We start from the raw sequence: 20,336 nt of genomic DNA on the forward strand, positions 1-20,336 counted from the left end.
AAATTTACAGTAACTCCAATAAATAATTTTATGTTATAATTTGTTGAATCTAGTAATAAAAATTTAGCTTTATATATTGTGTTTTCCAGTAATTTTATTATTATTATTAATTTACTTTTATTATATTTTAAGAAATGTATTTTTAAATCTTTAAATTTATTTTATATTTATTTGTGTGCATGTGTGTCACAGTACACTTGTGCAGATCAGAGGGCAGTGGATGGGAGTCCATGCTTTATTTCTACCATCTGAGCTCCAGGGATCAAACTCACATTGTCAGATCTGGCCACAGATCTCTTTGTCCTGATGACTCTTATCTTTAAGTTTTACAATACTGTGCTAGTTATATTGCCACTAACCAGTAGGATATACTGGAGAAACTGAGGCAGAGGATCTAGAGGTCCAGGGTAACCTGGACTTCCTTTGGAGTTAGGAGCATAGCTCAGAGGCAGAAGAAGTTTACTTAAGATGCTTGAGGCCTTGGGTCAATTGCTATCTTCTACATTGTATTAACAAATTTTTTTTTAACACTTAGTATTTCTTATAAGAATGGTGTATTTAATTAAGTCCTTGATTCACAATTAAAAATATGAAGATATTGTCCATCACTGATAGTTCTAGTTTCTATCCTTGATCCATTGATATCTCTAATAAAACAATTAACATGCTAAAATATGTTCACATTCTTTCATGAAATAAGAAAAAGTCCAGAGAAAGAACAAGAAAACATTGCTGCTGATACTAGCTGAAGGTTTTTCCACTTACAAAAAAGAGAGGTAGCATTAGTGAGATAATGTTTGCAATTCCAAAAGACTTTAATTTACATTTTGCATGAGGTAAAGAAAAGCTCATATAATTCTCTTTGAAGCATGCCTCATTGGTGAAATAAAAATTTGATGATTTGATTATTTATTGTTTTTTGTTGTTATTGTTTTTATGTTTTGTTTGTTTAATGTTTTGCAGCATGTATCTAAATAGTGATACAGACTAAGAATATGAACAGGCATTTTACAAAGTAAGAAATTTACATGGGGAAAAAAATGTTCAAAAGTACCTTAGCTAAACAAAAGATAGTGGTCTTGAGAAGTTGGTGCTGTTACGAGTTTTCAGAAATCCTGTAAATTGGCTCAAGTTTTCTGGAGGATAATTTAGCAGAACTCATTAGACACAAAAATGTGGTTTCACTTGGGAGATTTATCCTAAAGAAATAAAATGTACTTGACAATTTACAAATGACTGGCAATCTAAATTATGATGCATCTATATGGCAGAATGCTGTATGACATCAAAAGTGAAGTTTTAAAAAATACATCTAAATGTACTACTCAGAGTGAGAAAATACATTGTCAATACTTGGTGTTATAATATTTTGTAGGATGCATTTTTACTGTACATATGGAGAACAATACCTGAAGGCTATATTTTAAGTTTCTATATGGACAGTATTAACAGTGTTTGCTTTTGCATTTTTTTAAATCTGTAATTTTGTCTTCTAAGAGGTATGCATTGCTTTTGAGGCTTCTTTGTTGAACATATGACTGATATTTTTAAATATACAGAATGATATGTGGGAGAGGAACCCTAATAACCAACAGGATGTCAGCCATTCCCTGGTCTCTGTGGAAGTTCATGAGGAGCCTGTTTGCCTTTTGGAGCTGGTCTGTGAAAGCTATGTTTGAGAGGTTTTTGTTTTGTTTTCTGTGACAAATGTCTGTCATTCTCTAAACAAGAGAGCCAGTGTCCTAGTTAGGTGTGTGGAGTTCTTTTCATTCACTGAGGGCCCTGTTGTGTTAATACTGAATAAGCAGAGACAGCCTGACTGCTGGTGAAAGATGGTAAGCCAGCCTCAGGGCTTTTCTGGTCAGTCCTAGCCCTCTGATTGCCACGTTTTCCTAATTTCCCATTTCCAGGGCATTGCTAGAGTGACCTTGCTTGCTCAATATGTTGCTCTGAATCCCCAAGACTTTCACATGCATTTGGAAGTGGGCAGCCAGGGATTGTTTACAGGAATCCAAATGAACTGTGCACTCACAGCAAGTTTGATAAACACACATTTCCTCCTTTTATCAGTGAGATTGCAGAATGTGAAGTATGAGTTTCCAGTTTTACTCATTCCCCTCAACCCTCTTCCTGTTTAAAAATGTAGACATAGTAATTGCATGTTGCTCTGTCCCTGTTTTTCATTCTGCTTACTGGTAGTTGACGGTTTATCCCGATACTTACCTAGGCATAGTTTGGAAAACTTGCAAAAATAAACTTTCCATGTATTTAGCTTAAAGGAGATTCATCCTAAGTAATGTAATGTGAGCACTAATTAACAGTAATGACTGCTAATCACTTTGCTTTTGATACTCCTGTAGGAGCCCTGCTATTTTCCAGTGTAGTTAAGTGAAATCGTTGTATATGAATCAACAAGGCTGCATCCTTTCAGCAGCTATTGCTCACAATCAAGCTTTGCATAAATTAGTTAACAAAAATTGATTTTAATGTGCTATGTTTGTAAAATAGTAAACTAAAATATCTTGTTAAAATTCTGTCTGTCAAAGGATACTGTCTGCTTGTTTTCCCAGTCATCCTTGTGGTAGATGAAGAATACCATTCCGAGTACACTGTCCACAGCTTGTGACAGTCTGTCCTTGATTTCTTTGAAAACACTTGTGGCTTATAGTCACAGCAGCACTCTGATTCTGTTGAAAGCATTTATTTTATCAAACCTATGAAAAACAATGGGCTAATGTTTAATTTTTCCTAATTTGTGTATTGACTTCTTAGAGGATCTCAGAGATATTTAAAGTGATATAGCTTGTTTGTATAACCTTGATTCATGGGATTGCACGTTCAGCATTCATTAAAAGGGGTTGCATAGTAATGTTTAGGCCCCTATAAAAGCTTTCTGTTTATTTACACGCATTCAACACACCTACAAACTGCCTTGCCTCGGAGGAGACTAAGTAAGACTCATAAATTAATAATTTAAGAGAGCAGTACTCAAGTAGCATTTTGGTTAAGCTAATAAGTTAAAGCCTTGGAGTCAGTACCAGCAACTTTAAAGGTGCTTTACTTTTGACTTTTATTGGCTGAAAATAACTTGTTAAACTGGGGCTTTTGTTCTAAAATGAAATCTTCATGCCCCCCTTTTTTGATTTACAGCAGGTTGACTTGTTATTGTAGAATTCTTAACACTTTTACAGTTCTGTGCTTTGATCTCAAAGAAGGTGTTAATCTCCTGGAAGTTGGAGAATGACAGAATGGGTGGGACAGTGGATTTTCTTGGAAAATTTGGACTTTCAATTAGGGGTCCAGGCTTTATGATGGTACCTACGTAATGGTGTTGTATGTGCCATGGGGTGTGGTGGTGTGGTTTGATGTATGCTGAAGGAGTACCTTGTCTCCTTTCTCGTGTTACCTCTCTTGCGACAAGATAATGCCATTCTCACAGGGAAGAGATGTATTTCTACAGAAGTTCAGTAATTCCGGACATTGTATTTTAATTATCCAAATGAGCTAATTTGATTTTCCTTCAAGTTTTGTTATTGGTGGTATCAAAAAGTTTATATTTGGATAAATAAGGAAATATAAAAAATAAGCAGTGGTATATGAAGCTTTATATCATATGTATTCGTTTTACTATATATTGAAAGCATAGGTATTACAATTGGCACTGCATGTAATTGAATTTTGTGTCAAAGAATTGTGACAGAAATGATGTAAATTTTTATTGAATATTACACATAGGTAATTACTCAATTTGTAAGCAGTGGGTAACATTTATTTTAGATCATGGCACTATTGTCTAGTAGATGTTTATGAGAAAAAACATGCTTTTTAAAATTATGTTCTGATTTTGTGTATTATTGTGTAATAAAATGTTTAAAAAGGTAAGGATTTCAGTTTTCAGTATTGACTTTTTTCCAGTGTTTACTTTCATGTGAGAATGATTGATCTGTAGCTGTCATTTTACCCAACGAGGGGACAAATGGAATTGGCCTTTTAGACAAAAGTATGCAAACAGGCTGCATCCTTTCCCTGGATAGAATTGGGGAAGGATTGCAGGAGGTGCCATTCGTTTGCTGCTGATTGTGAGGAGGTTTTCTGCAGTGGGTGCTGTTTGCAGCGGATAAGGAGGTGCTATGATTAGTTACCTTGCCTGTGAAAGCACCACAAAGGAAAATGCAAAACACGTGCCTTGTGCTGCGCTCAGTTTGACAGTTGTTTTTGTTAAGTTTTTTCCCCTCATTGAAGTCCGGTCTATTTTGGAAAAAAAATACATTTTTTTCCTTCTTTATATTAAGCTTAGTAGATTTCCATGCATTTGACCCTTTAGAGAAATTATAGTATTTTTTCTTAAGGCCTCTATTGTAAAGCTTCAAAGCTGGTGCAACAGTGCCCTCTATAGTCTTTCAGCACTCAGTAGGTAAATGTGGATGATTCCCAATGACAGGTAAGAAGCTAAGAAAGGGGATGTTGAACTCTATTTTTTTTTTCTTTCTTTCTTTTTTTTTTTTTGCAAACAAGAGATCCCTTTCTCCTAGGGAAACATTCTTGGTTTTCACTAGTAGCTTTACATTAAACAAAGGGAACAAAAGGCCATTCTGAGTTTTCGTGTAGAATTATTGGCTACCTCTTGTTGCTAACCCAGTTTTATCAGACATTTATCAGAGTAATTTGATACAGAAGGAATCTTACAAGCTGTATGGCCTCTTCATGAAATACCTTTTTGAGGTTGAACTCCAATAAGAGTATTTAAAAATAATTTAATTCTTTCATACTTGCTTCTTAATTAGAATCTTCGTGGGCTGCCTAGAACTTAACTTTTACTTGTTCTGGAATTGGATGACCAAAGCTTTATACATGCGATTATTTAAATTCAAACCAAGGCAGTTACATAATGACTAAAGTATTTTTCCTTCATTAGCATTGATTTAAATTGTAGATTTCCTTTACTCCTTTGGTTACGTATTTGGTATTTGTACGTGTTTGAATGGATACTCAAGTCTTTCATTGTAAAATACAACTAGATGTGAACTTATTAATTGATAATAAAAGCAGACATATTTAATATTTTAGACAAATATTTTATAGATTGAATTTATTATATTTTTAAAGGTTTTTTAATAAAAAAATCAACCTAAAGCCTAGATTCTGTAGTTTTCACTAAGTAATATGGTAAACAGAATTTCAAGTATTTGAACTTGTTTTTCAGTCTGTAAAATGGGACTATCTTATCCTTTGAAAGTATTGGAAAGGATACAGTGTGTAGATGCAGTGGGCATTTTTCAAATGGTAATTTTTAAATTTCTCACATAAAAAATAAATGACTTTGTCTAACAGGAAAAAAATTCAATAGGAAATCTAGACTACACTTAATGCACACTGTTTTTAACATTCCTCTCTTGAAACTTCTGGTAACTTACATGAATCTGAAACTTGGCACAGAATTCCTTGATAATGTTCAGTAGCAAAATTAAATGTGCATTGACTTTTAACTCATACAAATATCATTTCCAAACATCCTAGTTATCAACTAAATCTCAGTAGATAGTCACAGACACAGCAATCTGTGAATGCCGATGATGAGTAAATGTTGGGAGATAATAAAATAGGAACATCTGGGTTTCTCCTTTAGAGTTTCAGAACACTAAGGGTGCATTTCGTAAATAACTTTGGTTGACCACTCATCTCCACTGTAACCAGGCAAACACTTGCATCTATCTTACCATATCAGTATTTTTAATAACTAGTGGTCAACCTAAGTTGAAAAGTTCTAAACAAACATACATGCATTATAATAAGAAATTTGTTTTTAATAAATTATTCTAGCTACAAATAATAATAGAAAATGAATGGCAGGTAATCAGAGCTTGCTTTCAACATCTTGCTGGTTAGCAGCTGCTGGATTTGCACAGTTGGATTTCCTTGAAGATTTAGACATTATTGTATCTGATCCATGGGTAAAAGCAGTCTCACAGAATTTCTAAATTGAATCTTCTCAACATTTAGTGTTGCTTTTCATTGTAGGATTTTTATTTATGTTTTATGACGATTTTGAGTAACTTTAAATTTAGCATTATAGTAAGTAATGCTATGTTTAGTGAATAGATGGAATTAAATTGGGAACCTTGAAGGTACCTATTTCATCATTGTAATAAAACCAATGTTACACATAGAAAAATGCAAATGACAAAGTCAATGAAATACAGTAGTTCTTTTTAAAAGCATGACCACTTGCATTAAGATGCATTTTTAAATTTAAAGAGTAACTTACAAGACTAACAAGATGCTGTCTGCCACAGGGAGAGCAAGACAGTAGAGAGATTTTTTTTTCCTTGCAGTGAGAGTACCAAATTAAGAATCTGCTTAATTAAAATAGTGATAAATGTAGATTACATTACTGAGGACAGTGAAATACAGCTGCTCTCCTTGGTGATGTCCTGCATAATTTACCAAGAGTGTACAAAGAAGCAATGGAGCAGCCACTGCAGACTGTTGGAACAAACGTCCTGTTTATTCTACATACATTTCTTTTTTTAATTAAAATGTCAATGATAATTTTATAGCAGGCCTCAAAAAGATCCATCTTAAATTTTTTCAAGGTGGTAGAAATTAAATGAGATCTTTACTGCTGCTGAATGAAACAGATTAAACCTAAGGAGAAAGTAGCATGCTATTTTTTTTTATTAATTCAGTTTTTTTTAATTATAAGCTAGCATTGAGTTATATAATTGTTTTTCATGTGAGTCTTGCATGAGAGAAATGTGGCATAGTTTTTGGCTATATATTTTATTCAAAAGTTGTATGAAGCACAAACAAAACTTGGGTGGAGCCGGGTATAATATTGCTGAAAAATAAAGGTGTAAACATTTGTGCTGGGAGCTTTTTGGGAGCTCAAAACCTGGCTTGTGAGCCTATTGTTGGTGGTGCACACCTTTAATGCCAGCTCTAGGGAGGCAGAGGCAGGCAGATCTCGGAATTTGAGGCCACCCTGGACTGTTACCCAGAGAAACCCTGTCTCAAAGAAAACAAAACAAGCAAACAAACAAAGAAACCTGGCTTGGGTGGGGGACACTCACATGAGTGAGTGAGACCAAAGCACTGTCTCAATGTAAAACTGGTTTAGAACCTGTTTATTTCCTTGAATGGTGACCAGTGAGAGATTTGCAATTCTATGTATTTGAGAAAACCAGCCTTGTTCTAAATAATAATAATGATAATTATTTAATAATAAAGTTTTAAGTTTGTGTTGCACTGTTTTTTTTTCAGTTTAAAGAATATGGAGGGACTCCAGGGTAGTCTTGCCTGTGTTCTAGGTGCCACCAGACGGTCTGACCTTGATATGTGTTACAGTTCTGTGGCTTTACTTTCATGTTTGTGAAAATTAATTTATTTGATGAGATAATATCCGTTGAGCACAACATGTGGGAATCGTCAATAAAGGTTAGCTGCTGTACTCTTTGTAACTTGATAAAATAATTTTTATTTCCCTGAGGCCACAGAGCACTCACAGTAGCTAACTTTATAGTGTCCTTGTTCTCTGTTGTGTGTGTTTCCATTGTGTTAGGTTAGTTCGCATTGCCTCTGTTTCCTTGGGTCTTGTTTTGTGGAAATGCTCCTTATTTATGTAATTATTCTTCTCTTCAGTATTGACCATAGGTTGGCACATGGGCACTGGTGAGTGTGGTCTCAAGCCTGTGCTTTTCTGCTTTGGCTTTGCCCTACTCTTGATACAGAGTTCACTTTCCTAAAATGATCTTTCAGATGGCCATCTACTACATGATTCTTAACTTAGAAAGCTTGGGGGGGAGGGGCAGGAAGTCAACTTATCACCAAGAAAAGAACATGAGGAAAAAATATAAGGAAGCCCCTTTTAAGATGATTTTGTTCTCTGTGTGTGTTTTCCCCCTGAGTCTTCATAAAGTAAAAGGGATCTGTTGGGGTGCCACATGCCGTCCAGTCACTACTGACAGTGCTCACATGCATGATCATCTAGAATGTCAGCATTTTCATCATTGTCTTTATCTACTTTTTGCAGTCTCTTGGTAAGTAACTGAGGATGACCTTGAACTCACAGTCCTCCGGCCTCATCCTCCTCATTGCTGGAAATGCACGCAGTTCCAGCTACACTGAATTTTTTACCTCCATATCTTTTACATATGGTTTCTTTTAGACTATTACTTCTGTTCATTTTTAGAAAAAGAAAGACAAATAATAAGCAATGATAGTTTCTGATAAAATACTAAACATAGGTTTATACTTTCTGCTTTATGCTGAATTGATTGTAATCAGTCCCTGACATGTAAAATAAAATACATAAAACATACAAATAAACTATTCAGTCCTCATTCAGTCAGTTCCCCAATTTATGTAGCAGATTTGGTGTGACTATAAAGTCCCACACCCTATCTTCATGCTTTATCAGCTTCAGATCAGCTCATTAACCAAGCCATCTATGATGGAAATAGTATAAAGTATTTGCAACCAAACAAGCTTCTAAGTAAAGAGAAGAGGAAAAATGTTATGTTACACAAGACTTTAACTCATTAGCAAAGTAGCCGAAATATCTTCTGTAAAAAGCCAGTTTACTAGCATTCATATTTAAGTGTACAGTATTCACTATCTGAGCATATTAAAGATCTGTTTAAAATGTAATTGTGAAAAAGGAGGAATATTCTGTCTTCATAATATACAGAATCTGGATATGTAAAGTTCGTTTTAATTTTTAATTTCTTTGTGTATAACCGTTAAGTCCTTGGTTTAAGGAGACAAGATCTCATATAGTTTATGATGTCCTCCAACTTGGTATGGCTGGCTTTGAACTCCTGATCCGCTAGCCTCTATCTCCTGAGTGCTAGCCTTACAGAGTATACCACAGTGCTGAGCCCACTGCTTTCCTTACTTAGTGAATTCATTTCACTGTAACGTTCTAGGCCTCTCATCCTCATTCTTCATGCCTTTTCCATATTGTTTAAATTTTTTCCTGGGTTTCTTTGTCATTTAGAATGATTTTGTTTTCTAAATTAAAGAAAATAGATAAATGTGTAAAACATATAAAAAAATTTCCTCAAAAGTTAACCATTTAGAGTTAATTTTAACATATTTTATATATATTTAATATAACACACATATATATGCATTGTGCATGTGTATAACTTTGTACATTGTCTTTTTTAACCAAAATATAAAAGATTTTTCTATGCTATTAAAATTTTCATGAATATAATTTAATATCTACTTAATATTCTCTTGCATGACTGTATAGTAATTTCCTTAATGATTCCCTAATTTTGTAAATTAGGTTGGATGTAATTTTTACTATAAATAATAGCATATTGATATGGGTGCATAAATTATTGCCATTTAAAAATTAATTCTCTAGTATGTATTTCTAGGCAGATTGATGGATTAAAATCATTGATAATTTCTAAGATCTCTGATACATACCGCATAGATGTTTCACATGAATATTATGCCCATTTATATGGTTATTGTTTGTATTTTAAAATTCTGAAACTTGGTTCGCTTGAGGAAACTTACCTTGGAATCTGTTTTTATAGTCCCTAGGATTTGGAGAGTATAAGCCAGGAATAGTATTCTGCCATGTTTTATTTTATTTTATTCTTGGAACAGCACTAGAGAGGTGTGTTAGAATGCCTAAGTTACATGAGTCAGAGCCCAAGAGGATCTCCCCCATTCTGCAGAAAGTTGGGTTCTGCTCATTTGATGGGACTGCCTCTGAGAGATAACATGCACACTCTGCTGTGTCTTGGAGGGGGACACAGCAAATACATACTCACATGGGCGTTTTGAAGCATTGTGTGATATTACTTATAACTTGTTTTTACAATAGATTCCTTTTTCCATCTGGTCACAGTTATATAAGCCGACTTATTTTCTATCAGCATCATTAACTTCAAGAACATTTAGACATGATTTCTAAGTTCACCTCAGTAAATAAATTATGGTATAATATTGGATTAGTTAGTTATAGTAATCATTTTGAGTACATGTGCTTTGTATCAGATGTACCAGTTTTAGGATACTTAACATCATACAAATTATTACTGTATGTTTAAACACCATTTAAACACAGGTCCACTGACTGTCATAGAAAATAGTTTGTGCTTTCCATATTTTCTTGTTAACTTTTATTTTAGTGGTGGCAGTACTACCTTGATATTAAAAGTAATGAAACAAACCCATGGAACCATTGTTTTAATTCAGCTCCTAGACTTAGTCCTGTAATTGTTCTTTTCATAATAACAAATCAGTGCTTACTTTAGATAACTATTACTAAATCGTTATTTAAGCTTGGAACACACCAATTAATCACACACTTGTTGATATTACTACCTTTGACTGTCAGTCTCTAGTTGACAGAACGAGCTCTTTCCGTATTTTCTTGTGTTGTGCAACCAGAAAATATCAGCTTCAGAGACACTTTGAAAAATGCTGTTCTGAGTAGTTTCTTGCTTGTAATATGAACGTTCCACTACTGCATGACTTGACTGAGTACAAGTGCATCTGTGTGATGGTGAATATACATGTGTATGAGTAGACATGGGGTATGCGTGCATGTCTGCCTATGGGTGTGTTTATGTGTATGAGGAAGTGTTGCTGAGAAGGAATGGTACTGCTTTCTCCAGCTGGGTCTCTGTGTTTCTTTGTCTAGTGTTCTACTGTACACACTTAAATGTATACTGTGCCAACCAGCAGAGTTCCATGTGCCCCTTGTTCTTCTTCGTCTTCTTCTGTTTCCTTATGTCCTGTATTTTTCTCTTTTTTTTCACATGAGCATGTATGTGCACATATACACACATTAATGTGTATTAATGACTTTCTAAGAGTTAAATATAAAAAGAGCATGGTCTTTGTTTAATTTCAGTGTTGAAGTGTTTCACCACTTAAAATGTAGCCATCTTTGAGGCTTATGTTTATATGAGTCCAGGTTGTTCTGATCCTGGCTGGTTTCTCAGTGAAGAATAATGGAAAACCACTCCCACACTTAGACTGTAGAGTCTTCAATTTTCTGCAGATACATCATTTTGATTCTTATTTAAACGTCAGGTTCTGAGTTAGCTAATGTATACAGGGGATTTTTGATACATGCCCCAGTGATGCTGCTGCTTGTCCAAAACTTTATATTGAAAAGTCAGGTTCTATGGTAATGTAGGATGCCATTTATTTAGCATAAGAATATTCGGGTTTAAAGGGCAGTTTATTTAAACCTTAGCTATGAATCCCAAGATTTACAAGGATTTTTTAAGTACCTAATTTCTGCATCTCAGTTTTCTACACTTTAGATGATTTTTCATAGGGATTTAAAATGAAATTATGATTCTTAGATCTGAGATATTCCTACATACGACTTCCACTGTAGGCGACTGAAGGCATGACGTAGCATTTTGTTTTTTTAAAATGAGATTTTTATGGACTGCCATCAGCCATTGATGGTTCTATGCTTTTCTAGTAGTTTGAGGAGAAGATGAAATTGAAAGAAGAAAGGTAAGATGAGTAATTGGGTCAGAGATAGAGGCCCTGGGCACATCTGAAAGCTAAGCTATAACATGGAATGGCTGTTATGCTTGATCTTCTCTATGCTGATTCTTCTGGTAGAATCACATTCTGTCACACTTAAATGAATTGTCTGTTGAAAGTCACCCAATACACCTGCAGAAGCAGTTGCCCTGTTTTGCTTTTCAGTAAGGTGTCTTTTTTGTCTTTTATATGAACAGAAAGCTACAGACTTTATTGTTCAAACTTGGACAGAACTTGCTGCAGTGAGGCAGTGTATCATTAGAAGGGGCTTTAGAAAGAGTCTTTGACCAAGTTCTACAGTTAGCCTGCCCAGAGCAGTCTAATGGTCACATTTAGCCATCAGCAAAACACCCATGTCTTTGAGATAAAACTTTGCTTTACAGTATTCATAAGAAATGTGTTTGAACTCTCCAGTGACTGTTACCTCGGCAGCAGACAAGGGTACACATCTCTACTGTAAACTCAAAGTAGAAGACGTTTCCCTTACCAGCAAGTGCTATACTGCAAGATTAATTGTATTTTAATTTAGAGCAAAAAAAAAATTATCCAGCATGTTTTTTTTTCCTTTTCAAACTCCTTTAGAACGAGGTACAACATTGAAGTGATATTTCCAGTCCTACTTGTCTCTGTGATTTCAGTGAATAGAGATTACCTTTTCTTTAGTCAGCCTACACTTAAAAAGCTCATGTTTTGCCATAATACAGTAGAATTATTTGTGGTAATGTTACAAGTCTCTAAACGGCATGAACATTATCCTGCTGTTTTATTGTTTTATAATGTAAAAGTAAATGCAGGCATTAAGAAATGTGCAGTGCTGTCAGGCTCCTTGAGGATTTAAGAAAATTGCCCTAACTGTTGAAGAACTGAAAATAATCTTCTCAGGTCGCAGAGAGCAGTTGTTACAATACTGCCTGGCATTTGCTTCTTTTTCTTCCCTAACCATAGTGGTGATTTGAATCAATGCTGAAGAAACTCAGATTTTATTTGATTTCAACAAACTGCTATTGCCTTGTAAGAATTACTTATAAAACACCATAGTTAAAAATAGGAAGAAAATAAAGGGCTCATTCTTAGCTCTATCTAAACCTAACCAACATATCTGTTTCTTGTAATTGCACAGCCCAGTTTCTTGATCCCATTTGCAAATTTGATGTAATAGGCACATATAGTAAGCGTTAATCACAATGCTGTGAAATTATGTTATGCTGCAGGCTTTTACAGAAATGAGGGAAACACAGAAGAAAAAGCATCAAGCTAAAGCCTTCCCCAGAAGTTCTTATGTGTCATCCTGGATTTTTAGAATATAAAGAAATAGGCATTTCTTTTGTCCTATCTGTTTTAAAATATTTCCATTTAAATGCAGATTTTGATTTTCCATCTGGGACTAGATAGGAGCCATTCCATTATACTACTAAGAGAGTAATCCACTTTAACACAGCATTTCTCCCTAAAGGGATAGTCTTCTCTACTCACAAGAAATTCTTTTTCTCAGAGTGATATTAACATTCATAATGTGGTGATTTTATCTTGATTTAAAAGATGTTTCATTCTGACAGTAAAAAGGATTAGGAGAACATTGTTTGTTTCCTATTGCTAAAACATAGCCTTACCTTGCTTACGTTTGGATATTAGTAATTTGCAAAGTAGTTTGAGGTGCATGTTTGATTCATATATTATCATATAAAAACTATAAGTCTGGTGAAATGGAAACCAGTAGATTCATTAAACTGAATTCTTAAACCTTGAGTTGTACAGTTTTGTTTTGCTTTGTTTTAAATAAAACAAGATACATGTTTGGTACAGCACTTCTTTCATTTTCTTTATGCCCTGAAAAGAAGTCTTTTGGGTAAGGAAAGTGCTAGAGCAACTAGTTACTCCATTCTTAGCCGTGCCGATTTTCCCTCCGCCTAAAAATGAAAACTTAGGCTAAAAAGAGATTCCCTTAATTAAACGGCACATCTCAGGTAGAAGAAGGAAGACTCTGAAGGCCTTACTGCTATTTGGCAGGCAAAGTCCTGGCATGCAGAATGTAGTTGTCCAAAGCTGAAGCACACTGGGGCCTGTGTGTCCAAAGCTCCTAAGCACACTGCCCTTGCAGATTATTAGCCAGGGGCCAAGCAGTTCTCAAGAGCCTGCTGCTTTCAGTCAGCCATTCTCAGGTCAGAAAATGCAAGCCTCTAAAGACCTTGAGCAGTCAAGAAAGTGTTGTTTTTGTTTTGTTTTTCCCCTAACAAAATAAGAGGACTTAATGATACCTTTTAGGAACAGCTTTTTACACACAAATTTGTGTATATATATTTTGTATGTGTATTTTTTCTCATTGCATTGAGTGATTTTAACAGATTAAAAACTTTAAAACCTAACCAGTGCATGTATGACATGTGTAACCTCTAGAGAAGATTTCCTAATACCGTACATCCTTAAAAACTCCTGATTAATGGCTTATTAATTCATCTTGTCTAGAAGGCTCTTAATTATGGCTTAATGGCACAAAATTAATGTCACTAATTCAGAACTATATCGTATGAATAAAGAATAATGCTTTAAATGACTTCATACTTTTTTGAAATTTTTAGTTAAAAATTGTTTGGGCTTAAAATTTGTAATGCTAATCTTCACATCATTGTTTCTAGAAATAGTCACATATTTTTGAAATTCAAGCATCTGTCTATAAACTTAGGAGATTTCAACAGCCAGCTTTACATATATAGCTATATGCTAGGTTGATTATTATGCTTATTCAAATTTTCATTAAAGTATTTTTTATCTTCAGCATAAAACATTTCTATTCATGTGCACAGAAAATATCTTGACATGGAATTTTTTATATGATAGGGTTTTGTTTAAAATTGATTTTTAAAAAATAAATTTAACATACCTTGCCAATGAATCCATCTTTCGGGTGACTACATTAAATTTATTTTTCTGTACTTCAGGATTTTTTTTATGACTATCTGAAGTATCAGTAGTTTATGGGTAATGTTAATAAATCTTATTTTCTAAATAAAGTCAATAAATGTTAACAAAATAAAAATTTAACCTTAAAATTGAAGCAAACAAGTAGATAATACAATGTAATAAATGCGTAATCTTGTTTTTCATTTTTAAGAGTGAAGAATACAGTTGTCTTCCCCTCCGGAACCTTTTTTTTTTCCCCGACACTGTCAATTTTTTAGCAGTCTCACTGGAATGTATTTTGTTGTAGTAAATAAAAGACAAGTCATTATTAAACAGATTTTGTGGTTAATTCAATGTATGATTACCCTTTGCCATAGGTACTTTTAAGGGCTTTTATCCAAAATAAAATTCATTAAAAATGCAATTAAAAAATCTATTGTTAATGACTGCTTGAGTGACTAGCTCATAATTGGCTCATTACAATAAAAAAGCAACTGTTTAAAAACGGTGACAATGAGCTACGGTACAGAGTGAGCACTTCTTTGTGAGGCCCCTGTGCTCACAGGAGCCTGAAGGTGGAGCAGGAGCCTGTGCACTGTGCACGTGAGGCCCCAGAACAACTTTCCCTTTCCAGTACAGAGAGGGGCCAGCGAGCGGGTCATGACCTAGCACGGGCTGTGCATGGCCCTTCTTATTTACAGTGTCCCGGGCTGAAGAGTAAACTTAGGTAATACAGTCCACTTAAATGCTGCCATTCAGGCTCTTCTTTGTTTCCCTTCCCCTGAAATCTTTTCAGTTGACTTAAATTACAAAGTTGTAATCAGGAGATCTTTAGTTCTGTTGGGGCAGAGCTAACAAAGACAATATTGTCGTGTAAGCAGTCATTATTACCTGTCCCTTGTTAATGTGGGAAAGCATCGAGATACTGTTTTTTCAAACTGAGAATTATTTTTTTAAAACATTCCTAGACATTTATTTTTGTTTAGCTATTTTGGTGACTTAATATTGGTATTACTTCAAATTAATTAATTTTGATTTATTTTAAACCATGAGTCCAAAGTAAGATAAAATATGAACTTAGGGGATGCAGATAGAAAACTGAACTGTACATGCTGAGCTTTCTCCTTATCTAATTCAAGTCTTATTTCTCATTTGTGTTGTAGACTTGCTGGTGATTTGACACACTGTGTAAACTCTGCAATGTCAGATGTCAGCCATTCTCTTTATAGGATAAGATTGTAAACTATTGAAAAGTATAAATGAAAATAGCTACTAAATCTCTTAGAGTTCCACACTTAAGGCAGCAGTCCTAAATTCTAACAATGGTTGAAAGGGCCTCTTTAATGAGCCCTTTATTTCCAAAATGCTTTTCCTGTTCGAGGGCTAGAAAAACAGTAAAAGTTTAAAAGACCAGTGACTCCGGTTTTTGTTTAGTCTACATCAGCAAAATTAATGTTGCTTTGGTGTTTGGTGACTGACTCTGGGTAATTTTTCACTACCTATATTGAATGTTGAATTGTTTTTGCACTCTGAACTTTAGGCCACAGTCTGTGGGAGTGCAGAGTGCAGGCAAGGCAGAAAATGTTGTCAAGAGGCAGAGGCAGGAGGATATAGTGTTTGAGGCCAGTCTGAGACACTGAAACACACACACAATTATGAGCTTAATGTAGATCAGGGTGCTTAACAGTTAGGTTTTGCTTTGTTTTAACTGAGCTCTCATTTATAGCTTAAAATAGTGAATTGCTTTAATATCATCTAAGCTACCTTGCATGCCTCTCATCACCTTATTTGGAACCTGTGAGGTTTGCTTCTGTCTGCTTTAATGCTTGCAAAAATAAACAATTGTTTATAGCTTTGTGGATTTCACATTGCCTTCTCGCTCAATTTTTCTTCAAAAATTGCTTCTGCAGTTCACCTGTACTCCTCCCAGCAGACATGCACAGTCCCTTCCCCACAATGAGGGCAGGGAGGTGGTAGCCCGAGGCAGACAGGTGCATAAGTGCACACATGCACCACAGGCTTATGGCCCTTGAGCATACAGTCCTGTGAGATTTATCTTTGTAATAAACAAGGCTTTGGTAAGGGCTGTCGTTGGGCATCCCAGTGTACTGTAGACATGCATAAGGTGGTGAAGCTGAGAGGCTGTTGATTCGAATACTTGTTTGATTCATGGGCATATTTTATACTATTTATAATATGGTGACTATTTATACTCAAATCTTGTAACCTTAGAAACAGGTCTGACTGTTTTGCTTTCTTTTCTTTGATGTAGTTTATTATTATTTAAGCAGAGATATCTTATATAAGATAGAGTCATTCCCTAGAACTTTAAAAAAGAAAGATATGTATCTTTATTCATATTTAAATAAAATAACTTATGGATTGCTACATTTTAGGCAAACTGATTAGTTAAGGTTGTGCTACCACTGTTGCCATATTAATGCATCATTTTATAACAAGGAGTATATTGATTTTGACTGTTAAAAAAGAAGTGTACCCTTTTCTTTATCAAATGTATTATGTGATAGCTGTCTTGTCCTCATGGATAAGATTGTAAGGTTCCAGCATCAGTAATGCAATGACCAGTTCTATCTAATCTAGATGACGATTGACCGTACAGCACTGCATTGTGGTTGTAGAGTTGTTCTTTTCAAACCATTGCTGTGGGAACATAGAAGAGTGGGAGATTGGTTTTGACTTCAGGAAAGCACTTGGTAGGCAGTGAGGAAACACAGGTGAGAAATGACTTCTCAAGAGAAGATGAATGACTCCTCTCACTTGCAACTGCATTTTTCATGGGACAGAAATGTGACAAAGAATGGCACATACCTCAGGTTTGCTGTGACTAGACTATATAGAAGTAGGAAGTGATGGTGAAGGGGTTGGGAGTAGTTGCAGAAAGCCATGAATGTCTTCCAAGGAGTCTGCAAACCTTCACAATAAGTAGTATGGAGTCAGTGAAAGCTTGTGAGTTAAGAAAAGTTGATGGGTTTTTGTGCCAGGGCCTGGGGTATTGGTCTGATAGTCTTGGGCATGACTGTTTTAGAGGAGTGGGGACTTTGGGACTTTAGATTGTAAAAGGAGTTGAATGCTTTAAGTGGGACTTAGTGGACCAAATTAGTAGGACCATGGAAGACAAATGGTTTTGAGAGTGATTTGAAGTTTGGGAGCCTGACTTAAAAGGTTTCAGAGAAGAGGGATGGCCTAGAGACTGTTTTTGTGATACTTTGGCTAACAACATGGCTGTTTCTGCCCTTGTCTGAAAAGTCTGCCTGAGACTAAATTGAAGAGTTTTGAATTAGTTGCAGTGGTAGAAGAAATTTCATAACAGTATTAACTCCGTCCTGTGGTTTTTAAGTTCGCTCTTATGAAGATCTATAATGAAAAGGAACAAGCTGAGCAAGGAAAAATACCAAATGTATAGTTCAGAGACAGAAGAGGCAGAAGGAAGTGGAATAGAGCTCAGCACCTAAAGAGAAGCCTGGTATTAAATAAAATAAGGGGGTGGTGACCTCAGGGCAAGATCTCACCCAGCTAAGCTTCCAACTGTGAAAGGAATAAAGGGCCCGGTGTTGCAGTTTATGGCTTTAAGTCCCAGCACTCTAGTGGCAGAGACAGGCAGATCTCTGGATTTGAGACCTACCCGATCCACAATGCCAGTCACAGGACAGCCAAGCATAGGCAATGAAGGAAACTATCAAAAACAGAAAGCTGGTGAAGATGTAATTGAATGAGGGTGCCATTTTCCATCCCAAGCAAGCAGAACTTGGCAGCTTTGACCGTGTGGCTTCAGAGTCAAGAATAGAAGAAAGGGGTTATAGGCATGTGTCGGGGTGTCCTGGCATAGAAGCCTAGAGAGGCCATTGCATTATGAAGGTGAAGCCTAGATTGCCTTGGAGGCCCCAGAGTCTCGGGCTACCTGCCTATGAAAGCTGCTAACAGGGTTAGCAGTACCAGCCCAAGAGAAAGAGCTGTGCATTCAGCAAAGCTGAAAGGAGTTGGAGATCTGTAGAGAACATTTACATAAGACATGGAGACCCAGAGTTTGGGGGTTTGGTCTTGCTTTGGTTTAGTATTTCCTATTTATGTTCCCCTCCCTCCCTATTGGAATAGTAATGTATATCTTGTGCCATTACATGTTGGAAATATGGGACTTGCTTTTTCATTTTGATTTTATAGTGAATTACTGTTAAGAGATGGCACGAGTCTCTGAAGATACTGAACTTTGGACTTTTAAACAAGTTTAAGACTGTTGCAGACTAGTGGACTTTTGACATTGTACTAAATGCATTTTGCGTGTGATATGCGTACAAGTCTACGGGGCCAGGGAGCATAATGTGGTTTGAATAAAAATGACCCCCATAGGGTGTGACACTATTAGTATGTATGGCCTTGTTAGAGGAAGTGTTGTCACTGGATGTGGGCTTTGAGGTCTCAGATGTGCAAATGCTACGTGTGGCAGGCATTTCTCTTTCTGCTGCCTGAGGATCCAGATGTACAACTCTCAGCTCCTTCTCCAACAGCATAGCACCATGTCTGCCTGTGCACCACCATACTTCCAAAATAAATAAATAAATAAAACCACCCAACCAAAAGTTTTACTTTCTAAGAGTTGCTGTGGCCATAGTGTCTAACTAACCCAGAAGTTAGGCAGATGGCAGACAGTACCACTTGGAAGGCTGAAATCAGAACTGTGTAAATCGATGGTGGAGATCATCAGCATGGAATCCAACCAGCTGCATGAGCAGGAAGGCTTACCCACCTTGGTGAAGCTGGTCGTGGTCATCCAGTTGTGTATAGTTTTGGAGATATTACCTCTCTGTGCCTCAGCTTTCTCATCTAGAAAATGCAGATAAAATCATCCACTTCCCAGAGCTGCTGTGTTAGTGTAGCGCTATGGTGGTGGAAGGATGCAACCTTGAGGAGGAGAAGCTGTAGTCTTGATAAGGAGGAGAAGATGACTAGTCAGTAGCTTTGTGAGATGGAAGAGCTCTAGACATTGTAAGCTATGAAAGTGGAGGGCTTCTGGGGGAATCGAGAAGAAATGTGAAAGCTGATTCAACAAGACCCGGAGGTTTGGGAAATAACAAAGGGAAAGTGCGGTAAGCGAGTTAGCTTTGGGCAGAATGTGGTGGATTTAGAGACAAGAAACAGGAAAATAAAGGCTTGTCCATCTGACACCTGCAATTATCCTCTCTCCCTAGAGGCAAGAAGATTTACTGTAAATGATAACGATCAAGAACAGTAAGGAAAGGAGTCTGAAGGTGGCTAAACTACCCAAAGTCAGAGGGTTGATTGGACGAGGACCATGTTTAACATTTAACGTTGTAATTTCAGGTACAATAAATAGAAATGTGTGGCTTCTCTAGGTTAGGATGCTTTTTAGGAAGCACATTACTTATTTGCTTTTCAGAGGTGGGCAATGATACATTTCATCAGGAAAGACACAAATAATGAATCCCAGGGATCATGATGGCCTAAGTGAATTTTCTATGAGGACAAGTGTCTAAGTTAATTTTCCCAGTGGTAGATGAAACAGGAGTGAGAAATTCCTAGGAAATGAGCCTCTGGGCATGCCCAGGAGGGATTATTGAAGAGTTTAAAGTAGCCTCTGGGCATACGTATTCATGATTATCTTGATTAGGATAATTGAGTTATGCCAACTGTGGATGGATTGAAGCCCAAGATTGAATAAAAAGGAGTATGCAGTAACCTTCTCTCTCTGCTTCCTGACTTTGACTCAAGGTGAGCAACTGCCACCTGACTTCCCTGCCACAATGGGCTTCACCTGGAACTGTGGTACAACGTGAAGTCTGATGTGGGAATGATTTCTTATTAATAAAGAAACTGCCTACGCCCATTTAATAGGCCAACCCTTAGGTGGGTGGAGTAAACAGAACAGAATG

At 36.1% G+C, this 20,336-nt stretch overlaps 1 protein-coding gene across 1 annotated transcript in view; it reads left to right on the top strand.

The window, feature by feature from the left end:
- Positions 1-2,095, top strand: part of Dph6 (diphthamine biosynthesis 6) — a 28,101-nt gene extending 26,006 nt beyond the window's left edge. Inside the window, 2 exon segments of the mRNA XM_013352626.2 lie at positions 1,911-1,992; positions 1,995-2,095. Of these exon segments, the coding sequence (XP_013208080.2) occupies positions 1,911-1,992; positions 1,995-2,095 (183 nt within the window).
- Positions 2,096-20,336: the final 18,241 nt, after the last annotated feature.

Source organism: Microtus ochrogaster (assembly GCF_000317375.1).
Source record: "Microtus ochrogaster isolate Prairie Vole_2 chromosome 14 unlocalized genomic scaffold, MicOch1.0 chr14_random_1, whole genome shotgun sequence".
In the NCBI taxonomy this organism is placed as follows: Eukaryota; Metazoa; Chordata; class Mammalia; order Rodentia; family Cricetidae; genus Microtus; species Microtus ochrogaster.